General features: G+C 41.0%; 1 protein-coding gene across 1 annotated transcript in view; it reads left to right on the top strand.

Moving 5' to 3' along the window:
* Positions 1-9,049: 9,049 nt before the first annotated feature.
* The window catches only part of CRYBG1 (crystallin beta-gamma domain containing 1), a 41,730-nt gene continuing 38,211 nt past the window's right edge, over positions 9,050-12,568 (top strand). Inside the window, exons 1-2 of the mRNA XM_074581019.1 lie at positions 9,050-9,153; positions 10,366-11,852. Coding sequence (XP_074437120.1) covers positions 11,104-11,852 — 749 coding nt within the window. The 5' untranslated portion in view covers positions 9,050-9,153; positions 10,366-11,103. The remainder of the gene's footprint in view (positions 9,154-10,365; positions 11,853-12,568) is intronic.

Below are 12,568 nucleotides of genomic sequence, written 5' to 3'. Positions count from 1 at the left end.
CACAGGAAGCACTTGTCACCTACCAGGTTTTAATGGTAGGCAACCAGCTCCCTCCTATATTCTCAAGCAGTGACAAATAATGGAGTAAGTTTATGCAAAGTGGTCCCCAAGAGCTGCTGATGGAGTGTTTGTACCATATTTTATTTAGAAAGGATCTAAAAGAGTTTGAGCCCAACACTAGAACTGTTGTAGTTAAAACTGTTTGGTTAATCATGATGCTTTTAAGGGTTAGCTTTAAAAGTACCTTTGTAATATCTCTTGTTCTAAGCCATGGACACCAATGCCAATCCTGGAGTATGTTGGATTGGCCTGTGTGCAAACTAACGTGTTATTCAGAAATTCAAGAGCAGAATCAGTAATCCTGTGTTTTTCTTGACATTTCCTGGAAATGCTGGGATTTCTGAACAGCATAGCTTCATCCAGTTTGATCCAATTCCCTGTTGCATTATTGTTAATCCACAAAATATATTTTTAGAGGTAAGATCTGATTATTTTTTTTAAGAATACCAGGTAGGAATTTGAACTTTCATCCAGTTATCCACTCGTGAAATTTAAATGTTGTTGTAGTTATATCTCTTTAGCAGCTAACATTTAGTAGTTTGGGTGCACAGTAGGATAATGCAACATGTCTGTAATAATATATCTGTAATAGCAGGAAAACATACATCTCCCTTTTTCTTCAGAAGTAATAATGAATCTGTTTTCTGGACAGACACGTATTGTTTATTTTAATGTTTTATATACTAATTAGTTCTGTTCGGAGCCTAAAATAAACACACCTCAGAATATAAATGCATTTCATTAAAACATTTTCTCTTAGAAGTTTCTCTTGCTTAATGGTGAATATTAGGCGATACTGATGTAATCGTGGGATTAAGAGCAAAGAGTTTGCAGGACTGTTCCACTTGATTTAATTTTTGCCCACTGCACTGCAGGGAACCAGTGGGTCTTGAGTCATTCCTATCTTCTCTATACTGGTTTTATAAAGTTTATTCTAATTAATAACAAGGCAATTCTCTGTAATAATTATTATAATAATTAGTTTGAGGGAATTCTGGGAGCCTTAGGTGAACACTGTTATTTAGAATAAATGCTAAATTATAACATTGTAATTCAAATGTAAAATGAGATGTCCAGCCATTTTTATAAATTCAGGATAAGGTATTTTACTAATAATAGTTCCTTGTACTTAGTAGTCTTCATCTGATGAAAAATCTATACATCAAAGAAGTTATCAAGGGGTGTAAACACTTTACACATTTTACAAAAGCACTCTTTGAAGCACATAGACTATCAAGCCCAAATTTTCCAAAGCAGCTGCTGTGTTGGGTGCCTTCATATTGGGGGGTTGACTTGGCAACACATTTCAGTTGAAAGATTCTGTTTGTTTAAAGGTACCAAATGGTACCCTGGCATAATGTGGAATAGAAGTTACATTCCACAATTTTTATCTGTTTAATGAGAACTTCTGTGGAGCAGAGAGATTCTGTTAATTTCATATTTAAATACACTTTGATTAAATATTGTCATTTTTCATCCTACTGAATGATTTTCAGCGTCATAAACACACAGTAATTTTTTCCTGTTTCAATACCGTCACATCAGCTTCCCAAAGCAAGCATGTCAAACATGCAGTTCACTTCGTTGCTTATTAAATTTGTCTTTGGTCAGATGAGCAGTCCAATTTGCAGCTTGTTTACTTTTGCAGTTTTTCAGTCTCACCTTAACAGCACAGTGCTCAGAAGGATGGCTTTCTGCCTTTTGCCCCGTTCGCCTGTGACAACCATCTTCTACTATGCCTGACCTGGGGAAAGTCCTTGTGTTACTAGCAAAAGACTTTCAGTTTTCCATTCATAGTTTCAGACTGTCTGCTTTACCCAGTGAAAAGAATCCCAGTTTTCTAAATTTCAAATGATTCAACAAGTTACTTTTTTAGAGGTTTAGAGCTAGAGCCGCTGAAGGACTGAAACACTTGGGTGCTTTAGTTAGTTAAACTAACTCCTAGGCATATTTTCCCTAAACTGAATTAAAACTGCAGGTAAGGACCTAGGTTTCCCACCTAGTGCAAGCAGAGAGTGAGATAATCTATATCCTTCATCTGCTGAGCACTTAGGGCTAGCTAACAAGAAAGACTGAACAGGAACATGTTCGAAATCCTGCCTTGCTCTTGAGCTACCTGCAGAATCACGTAGAGTTGCCCAAGCTAGCCAAAGAGGAGCCACATCAGTGCTGTGTTTGGCAAAGGCTAATAATATATGTGGCCCCTTGGGATTATTTCCTCTTTGTCCCATAATCATTTAGTATAAAAATGTATAAACAGTCTGGAGAAGATGGACTGGAGTATCTGGAATGAGATCCAAGGATTACAATGAGTGTGACAGTTTTAGTACAACTTCCACAGTCTGATTTCAAAGGTATTTTCCGTGTGCATAATTTCTCTTCTGGGAATATATATCAGTTTTACTGTACCTAAGTGCTTAGCAAATAAATAAATTCGGATTGCTACTTAAAATGCTTTTTCTTAGATGAGAACAATGCAGAACGGAAAACAACTGCTAACCAGCAGTTTTTGTTTGACTATAGGTAAGTTCAGTAGTATTAGTAAAACTATCAGTCTTTGTAATAGTACCTAATTTTGGGTTGCTCAGGGAATTTACTGACGCTTTTATGAAATTGTTGCATGTGCTCTAAAATGCTGCAAGACTTTTTCAAATGTCATACACTTTCAGGACTGTGGAGCTCCTATTGACAGCAATAATTTTGTGTGAAAGGAAGGGGAAGAGATCAAGATTGATGGTGCCTAAGAAAGAGCTGATTTCCAGAGATTTATAGTTTAGTCTGTCGTACAGACGTTCTTAGATTTGCAGCAAAAGGATCCAATTTCCTATCTCCAGTAGTTATACATAAATACTTATTCAAAAAGGAACTGGGAAGTGTTACTGTGATCTAAAGATCTAAATTATACAACTTATGTTAAATCTATACTTACCAATATGCACCATTTAGAGTAAGTGACAGGACACTGTAGGCTCTCACAAAACAGAAGAGAGACCTACAAACCTAGAAGAAAGAGACCTAGTAAATGCAAAACCATTTATACAACAGATTCTTCATCATTGTGAATTGCATTCACAATTGAAAAAGAAAAAAAGGAAAGAGGTTACACTTACTAGTTGTGGCTTCTGGTTAGGGAGACCTGAAAGAGTTCCAAGCCCCTCTCTTCCCCTCCAAAATGCTTTGGTCATTTATCCTCTATTATTCAACAGAAACAGTACTTTCAAGTTCCTGTGTCTCAGAATAAAACACATAAAATTTGTCTATTTTCACTCTTTACTTCAAAAGAGGTGATGTCTCACTGAATTTTTACACTGAGCAGATGATCTAATGATACAGCTCTGACCCAGCAGCAAGACTCGAAATCCTGAGGGCAAAGACGTGAGGCTAACTTATATCAGACTTTCTCCCTTTCTCTTACATTGAAACATGAACAGTTAAGAGTACAATAATTTATGTTAATGCAATTTTTTGCATACAATTTTATTTTGGGAAGCCTTCCAAGTTCAGAAGAGTTTAAATATTCTCTCAGTTCTTCATTGTTGAATGATCCCTCCTCCTACTTTTGGTGCTGCTTGTTTTCTACTTCTTCAAATCCCTTTTTAGTATCATTTATCTACAAGTCGCTAGAAAAATACAGATTTAATATACTAACTCAGGAAGCTGAAGAACCAAGGATGCCTGCATAAATCAATCTCTTGTTGAATAAAGGCACGAGTGATTTTTTTTTTCCTTTAGCCATCTTAAATGTGGATCGGGAAACAGTAATCAAGTTTGTGAGAACCAACGTGTGTGGTATATTTTTTCCTACTGTTGCATATCTACATTCTAGTATTGCATGTTAATTAATGCACGTAAGGCATTTGCCCAACACTAACTTCATAGTTCTTTGCAACAGGTTCTCTGCTTCTGTAGAGGTACTTACTGAAGGACTTGCTGCCACAACTTCTGCAGCTCTTTCTCCTATCCTCTAATTGAGTCCCTTTCATAGTTATAATTTGTCTGCCAAATGACTTATCAGTTGGAAAGGCTCAAGTCAGATACTACTTCCTTTTTTGCTTGTTTTTAACTGAGTGCTGCCAGAAGAAAGAAGGGGTTAAAGCGTGGGAGGATTGCTAAGAAAAGGGGTTTGGTTAATGACACGCAGGACTGCATCTCACACACCATAGTTTGTTTATTCTTCTGTAAACGGCAAAAAGAATTATCATCATCATGGTAAGGCAAACAGCACTCTCTTCTTTCCTCTGTTCAAACGCCACCAGAAATCTTTGGGTTAATAGGCGATTAATTTTTTAAAATCATAAGATCAACTGATCTCCATTAGTTTTATAGAGCGTCTCTTTAACTGACAGATGCTATTGTTGACAGAAGGGGAGGGGGTAAAGATTTTAGTATATGGAAATAACTAGCTCTGGGGAAGAGGAGATGGGAACAGGCATGCCTTTTCTGACATGCCTGCTCTTTTTTATCAACCTCCTTTCCTAAATACTCATGTAAGGATCTGTTCAATTTTTATTTATGCTTCTTTGTCTTTCATGAGCTTTTCCAAAAGATTTCAATTTATTTGATTTGCTTCTTTCAGTTTTGCTGGGGTTTTTTAGATACATCCAATATCTAAATCTCTGTGTTTGGCACCTATGAAATAATATGGGTTTTATACTTACATCTATGCTTCTTGAACTGATTATGTCCTTTCAAAAAATCAGTTAAACACGCAGTCTCAGTATTCTCATTAGTCTCTATGTTATTGGAAAATGGTAAATTTTCAGTGTACATTTGAACTAAAAATATAATTTTACAGTGAAAAAATAAATTGGAAGCAGGTAGGTCTTGTTCTCTTGAAGATGTGGACTGCTTTGCTAAAATATACTGAATTAGTAGAAAATAGAAAATACAGTTTGTGGAAAAATATGACTATTAAGAAAACTTTTGTTTGTTTCACTTCGCTCTGCTCAACAGTTTTACATTCATAGCTCCTTGGTTATTCAGGTAAGTTCCTCAATCTAGATAACTACATTCCGTGTACACAGAATTCAGCTAAAGCTGCAATTGTTTAAAATCCAGCTATTGCTGTTTACAGCCTCTTAAGTGTAGCAGGCAAAGAGCTGGAAGAGGCAGGGAGTAAATGCCATGCTAGAGTGGATGTGTTAAATTTAGAGTGTATTTCTTTCTCAGCCTCGGAAGAGGACTCTGTCAACCTAGAATCTAATACATTTAAAAGAAATGCTAAAAACGTTTAGTGTGTATATGCCAAACTCTTGGTATTTGGAAGAAGGCAGCGTGTGGGCTAAAATAACATAAGTTGTACTTTTCATAACAGTAACCCCTCTTTTGTGGCTTTGTGAAGGGTCAGCATAAACAAGGAAAAATTACTCTACTGAATTGAAGTAATTTAAATCTAGTTGACTGACGGCAAGGTTAAGTTTAGAAATCATTTAGGTTAACTTGAAATATAATTGCTTGTTTTCCCTCAGTGAATCACAAAAAAAAAAATTGGTTTGTGTCAAATGTTTTGCTAGGTATAAATTTTTTCCTGTGCTTTTTAAACAAGCAAAAGCCTTTATTTCCATCTACAGCTCCCCGCCCCCCCCCTCTGCCAGTAGTTAGGGCACTCACCTGTAGGAAAGTGGTATGAAATCTTCTCTCTGTAGGACCTGAAACAGGGACTCGAGTGGGTCTTGTGCTTCTCAGACTTTTCTCTCTCAAATCAGCTTTGATTCGCGCATCCTTCCTTCTAGCTTTCCCACTAATATTTTTCAGCACATTGTGGCAGCAATACTCCAGACGAATTTTCAGCCTAACAAAGCCTGGCATTGCTAGTGTTGAATATTTGAGAGTCAGACGCTGCAGAATGCTAGAGCCTGAAGAGTAGTAGTTTATTTATTTAAATGTTTTTGGCTAATGCACTTTTTGGGGTACCACGTGACTGCTGGAACTCCGAGGCTTTCTGTTTCTCGTGGTTGTGAGAATTACGATACTGTGATTTAAAGATACCCAAAGTTACTGGCATTCCAGTATGAACTTAGAAGGGTCCTACATTATTAGAATTGTTCAAGATAGAAGGGTCTCACAGGTTTTCATGTTACTTGAAATCCAGTTATTTATGACCTTCTAGTGAATGATAAAGCTCAAACTTACTCTTCACTAAATAATGAATACTGCTTTTTTCCCCTCTCTGAAGGTGAGCATATGCTAGCAAATAAATGTTTAAATTACAGAACTGTCCACACTAGATATTACTACCTATTAGCTACCACAAAGTTGCTAATGACTAGTAAAATTACTACTTTTTTCTATAATGTGTGCTCCAAGAACTGTTTTCAGTCATGTTCAAATGACTCAGATGAACTAATCTAAGAAAATAACATCCAATTGATCCCTTGAGACACAGCCTGAAGTTCTGATTCAACAAATCACAGTAGCTTATGCTTTCTCTCCACTGGAGACCAGCAAAGCACATGTTTAATTACGTTGTTAAATTAGGGGTTTGGCTGTGGCAACTTATATTAACTAATGAGAAAAAACCCCAGCCAAAAACAGAGGAAATATTTTAATGCTAACATAAACAGGTATGAATACAAATACAAACAAGATTTACATTTCTTGGTTAAGAAGGCGGCGTTTTGCTTTCAGATTAGAACAGCGCTTTAAAGATTCATGCAGTGTACTTGAAACAGCTTCCTCCATGCTGTCCAAGGAACGGATAGGCAAGTCCTCTGTTTTTTTCAGTTGCCAACGCCTTTGATCAGGGATTCCTGAAACGGCTCATGTCTCAAGGGTAAGAATACTTGTGCAGAGACACGTTGAGGAAGCCTGATCTGCAGAGCAAGGATACTTCTCGCCTTCTGAAAATCAAACGTTTCAGTGCGGTGCTCTGGAAATCAAGCATTCCTGCGCGGTGCTGTGTCAGGCTGGGCCCTACTTGGGAGCCTCTTGAGAAGCTCGGTCTCTGTGCCCTCTTGCACTGGCAATACTGGCTCACCTACATTTATCTGAGTTAAAATACAAGCTCTTCAGGGCAAGTACCTGGCCTTTTATGTGTTTTGAAAGAGCTGTATATAATTAAGGTACTTTGTATGAAGAAATTACTTCAAAACAGTTTACATAGGGCAGCTATTTCAAGATCAAGAAAAAATCTTTAGCCTCGTTCCCTGAGGAAACAAGGCCTATGTGACTGGACTGGCTGGCTGGCTGGCTGGCTGTCCCTCCTCCCTTCCATCCAACACCTTTTGAACTTGTTGGACAGTTTAAACTCCATTTGAAAGGGGGAGACGTCTCAAAGATAATTAAGTTCCCATGGACTTTATGAAAATCAGCTGCTGGGAAGAGAGAAATACAGATCCACAGTTCAAATAAGTAATTTTTCCAAGCATAATCTTGCAAACCCAAAACTTGACTGCAAGTGTAATAATGACTGTCGGGTTGATAATGTAATCCCAACTAATTCAGAGGACTGACAGCCATTATGCATCCAAATATTAATATGCAGATTGACACCATAATGAAGTTAGGTTTCCCCTATTTTGGTGTTTTAGTGGTTTTTAATAGGAACAATATAGGCATCCTCCTCACACTTTTAGTTATTGTGAATTTTCAGAGAAATTAGTGTCACTCATTGCTTATTGGCTTAGGTGTTACTGAAAATTTTGTATTTTTACTTTTTTTTTAGCTAGCAATGTTCTTTACTGTCTCCTTATCCCTTCCCTATAATTAGTTAATACTGGCAATACATACATAACATCAAGAAATTAGATAGTAATTGGGCTGCATTACTCATGATTGTTGCATCTGATAGGGAAATTCATAGTTGTTTTTGTTATCACAAAACCACTTCAACTGTCTGAGCTGTACGAACTCAACGCAACCCTCAATGTTGCTCTTTATTTAATTGAGCGTTTTGGTTGAAAGAAGTCGGCGAAGGGAGGGAAAAAACAGACATAAAATTTTCTCATTTGCAGATCATTTCAGTATCTCTCAAAAAAAAAAACAAACCCAAACAAACCCAAGAACCCAGAAACTCAAGCTTAGGGTCATGATCGTAGACTTGCCTATTTGAAAGATGCTGGGGGAAGATCACTATGTGTGTGGAGATGGGACTTCGCTGGTGGTACAGTTGCTTATTGGTTAAGTAACACAGGTAAGACAGGTCAGCGAAGACAAGGGTTCCTGTGGATTTCTGTTTGGTTGCAGTATGGTAAGTTAAGGCTCCATATTCCCCAGTTCAGGTATTTTTCACGTGTTTGGGCAAGCTTCGCTGCTGCACATCGTTCCGCTGGCAGCAAGGAGGCTCCATGGGGCTCTCCTTGTGCTGAGATGATGTTTCGCAACTCACATTTTGGGGGAAGTTTTGGAAACAGAGGCCAAACGTTAGTCTGCCGGTGAAGCAAAAATAACTAACTAACACGGAGGAAGCGACCGTGTTAAAAAAAAAAACCAAAAAACAAAAAACCATAAAAAAACCCCCTTATTTTCTTCAATAGCCACAGGGCCAGACAGGCTGCGGGCTGGGCGGCCTGGCCAGCCGCAGGCAGGTTGACCTGGTGTCTCTCCCGCCTCCACACCAGGGCCCTTCAGAAGCACCCAGGTGAGACCTGCGTGGTCCTTCCTGCCGAAGCTGTTCCACTCCGCATAAGTCATTAAGCCTTAATTAGAAGAGGACTAGTTTAGCAGTCACTGAACATTACATACTAATTGAGCGCCCCGGGGGAGAGGGCCGGCACCATTAGGCGGCGGAGTCATTCTCACGGCGCCCCGGAGGGGGGGACGGGGGCAGGTGAGGGAGGGGAAACGCCTCGGCGTGAGGCGCCCGCCGCCCCGGCCCCCTACAGCTGGAGCCCCGAGGCTTGGGCCGCCCGCCGCCCCGGCCTGGCCCCGGCCCGCGGGCGGCGCGCCGGGGCCAGGCCGGGGCGGCGGGCGGCCTTGGGCAGCGCCGCCCTTCCCTCCCTCCGCGGCCGAGGGAGGTGGCTCGGGGCGGGCCGAGGCGCGGTGCGGGGGCGGGCGGGGGCGGAGCGCCCAGACAGGTGGCGCCGGGGTGCGCGGCGTGAGGGGCAGCTCCGTGTAGGGACTGCCGAGCCGGGTCGGGCCGGGCCGGGCCGGGCGGTGAGTGTCGGGACCGTTGGCGGCGAGGCGAGGCGGCCGCACCGGAGGAGCCGGGCAAGGATGCGGCGCGGCCGGGGGCGGATAGAGTCCGCCGCGGCTCCTTCTTCCCGCTCGTCCCGTTCTGGGATGGGGAAGGACGGCGGCAGTCTCGGGGGGGGGGTGGGGTGGGAACGGGGGCTTCTCCCTCCCCGTAACGCGGCTCCCCTGTGGGCTCGGGGGGGCGGGCGCTGAGGTGGGACCGGTCCGGTGCTCCGTAGCCCTCCCCGCGGGGAAGGAAGCGGCGGGAGGGGGGGACCCGGCCGGTACCTGCCCCGCTAGCGGGGGGTCCCCATCAAACCCCCCGACGCCCCCGAAGTGTAAAAAGACGGCGAAGCATCAGTGTCCGTAGCGCCGAGGGGGATCCGCGCTCTCCTGGGGAGGGCTGCGGTCCGGCGGAGTGGGGAAATAACTCGGGGTGTTTTTGGGATAGACATCTCCAAACAAGTATTCATCGTACCGGCATGTAAAAAGTGCGACTATATTAAAATGCAAATGTACATGTGTACTCGGCAGTGGTGTTGCGTGTTTCCTGTTTACCATGTTAATTAGAAGTTGTAAGGGAAAACTTGCACCAAGAGTAATCCAGGGCAGTGCTTGACCCAGTAACGCTCACTGAGTGATGCAGTGGCTTTTATAGTTCTGGGTTTTCTGGGCCAAAACCAAGATGTGTATTTAGTGGACTTCATTAACAAGAAATGTATGAACTGTAATACAACTTACACCTTTGAAACTATTCTCTACCATTACAAGTGTCAAAACTAACTCTGCCAGTATGGAGGGAAAAGTTAAACTCCCCACTCTTGTTTCTGTAAGGAAATTTTTGACCAAGCAGTTTGTCCTCAGTCTTGCAGAGTGATGCTTTCCTGTATTATGTTGAGTGACATTAACTAATAGTGCAACAGTTTCAGATTTGGGACATATACTGCTGGTGTTGTACGGCGAGATGAGCATACTTATAAACAAACACAGGCAAAAACATACAGAAGGATCTTGGGATTTTAATTGTTTTTTGAGTGTTTTGTCTTGCTCTCTTTTGAGAGCTAGCATTGTTCAGTAAGCTGTTTTGTTCCAATTCACCGTGTCCTTTTAATTTATAGGTAGTGCTAATACAAACAAATGTATTATAGAAACAAATTTAACATTAACCAAATGTTTGTTTGTTTGTTTTTATAGTCCACCTCACAATTTCCAGATTCGTCCAGAGAAGAGAATAAAAAGAAACCAGTTTTAGAACGACTTGGAAATTTGTTTGGCACAGGGAAAAGAAAGAATGTCAAAAGTTCAATAGAACACGCTTCACATCGGAAAGGGGAGAGGTCAGTTTCTCCTCACAGAGCGCAGCCAATATACTGTAGGCATGTAAAGGAAGCACACGAAGCTCCTCAGGTACAGAAGCAAGTGAGAAGTGTGAGTGCTGTTTCTGAGACGCAGGAATATAATTTTAGTGGGGAAGTAGGACCACCGTATCGCGATACCATTTCGGAATGGAGTTGTAGGGGCGTCTCTTCTGACAGCGAGTGGTCAGCAGATTGGAGTGGCAGCAGTGAAACCATTAAAAACTCTTTCTTTGAGAGTAGCCTGAATGTGGAAACCCTGGAACTGGAGAAAGAGTCCATCACAGATATAAATAATTCCACGACTCCAGATTTTATAAAAAGCTTGAGAAGTTTGTCTAGTGAAGACTTAGAAAAGAGTATCTTAAGCCACAAGCAGCTTGTGAACACGTGGGTGTCTGAGGAGCCTGGGCATGCAAAACCAAAGGATTTGCCATACGAGTTGGAATCTGCAGCAAGTGAACACACACATTCTGCTAGAGTGTTAACGGTTGATATCTATCTAAGAAAAACAGAGGAACTTCTTAATGAACCCGTGACTGTTACATCAGAAGAGAACTGTAGTGACTCGGACACAATGGATAAAAAATCTGCTAATAAAAGATCTGGGAAAAGGAGAAAATCTCAGTCGTCTGGTGACATTCCAAATGGAGACAGAAACCAGACTGACACTGCTGCAAGAGAGGAATCCGTTTTTGAGGATGATGCTTCTGAGGTGTTTTCAGACAAGGTTATAAATTCGGAAAGAAAAGCAAAGTCTCCTCAACAGACTCCTGAAAGGAATCTCTCATCACCAGGTAACAATCAGGACCTAAAAGTTGGATCTGCTCACAAAGGGGCATGTAAAACTGAAGCTGACAAAGGCAAGCAGCAGATCTCAAACACAACCCCTGCAAGGAGAAGATCGTATAAAAAGAATCAGTCGGACGCTGTCCCCATTTCCCCTACTGGTTTGAAGGGTCAGGTAAAAGATTACTCCTCAAAAAGGCAACCTTTACCATCACCAGAGAGTAACCCCATGACAAAAAGAACTTCAGTGGAAAAGGGAGCTATACCTGTGGCTTCTGGGGAAGACAGCTTGGAGTCTCCCAAAGTTTCTTTGGCCGATAAGACAGAAGACACTGCCTTGGCGTTTGCTGAAGGCAGAAATGATACCAAAGCAGTAAAGCATGGAAATGGTTCGGATGGAAGAGCTTTCTTGCGTACTGATGGGATTAAAAATGGAGACCTGTGCATGTCAGCTGAGAGACAGACAAATTCTGATTTAGACAGCTCAAAGCTGAAGAGTTTGGATGCTTCCAGAACAGTCACGACAAAGATTAGCCTGTAAGTAACATAAGCTAGTTTACCTAGTTTACCTTATCCCTGTAGCTGTAATTTTGCCTGTATCTGTGTTTAGGATTCTATAGGAACACTAGCTATGTATCTGTTATCTATCTAGATTATTTTAAATTAAGAACTGCCTTTTTTTTTTTTTGATTTATCATAATTACAGTTACCACTTAATAAGCATTGTAGTTTACGTGTGTTAGAAAAATAATTCTTTTTCTATTTTTTTTTTCTTATGGACAGGGAATTTCTTTGTATGTCAATTCCATTATATGGAATAATTTAACATACATAAAAGCTGCTCTGTTATCATTGTCAGTGCTCCTGTTGTTGCTCAGATTAGCTCGGCTGTCATTGACCTTAATGTAGTTTTTGCCATCTGAAACCAACTGAGGATGTGGTTGAAGATTTTTGTATGTGAAAGTCTTTGAATAAGGAATGTGTTCAAGTTGTTCTTTGAAACAACATAAGCTCTGCTATTATTTTATGAAGAAATGTGGGATGCACTGTAGAACTTGATCCTTCAAATGATACGATAGATCACACTCCAGAAGTTTGAATACGTATAGTTGCTTTCATAAGTATATGCAGGATGACTCATGTAAATTTTTATGCATGTGAATAACATCGGGCATTTGCAGAATTATGCATATATTAGTTTGCAGGATTTGGTTTTACAACTCAAAGAAATTCTCATCTGTCAAACAGAGGTG

The sequence above is a fragment of the Larus michahellis genome, chromosome 3, assembly GCF_964199755.1.
Source record: "Larus michahellis chromosome 3, bLarMic1.1, whole genome shotgun sequence".
Lineage (NCBI taxonomy): Eukaryota > Metazoa > Chordata > Aves > Charadriiformes > Laridae > Larus > Larus michahellis.
This window is presented reverse-complemented; position numbering and strand designations above follow the sequence as displayed.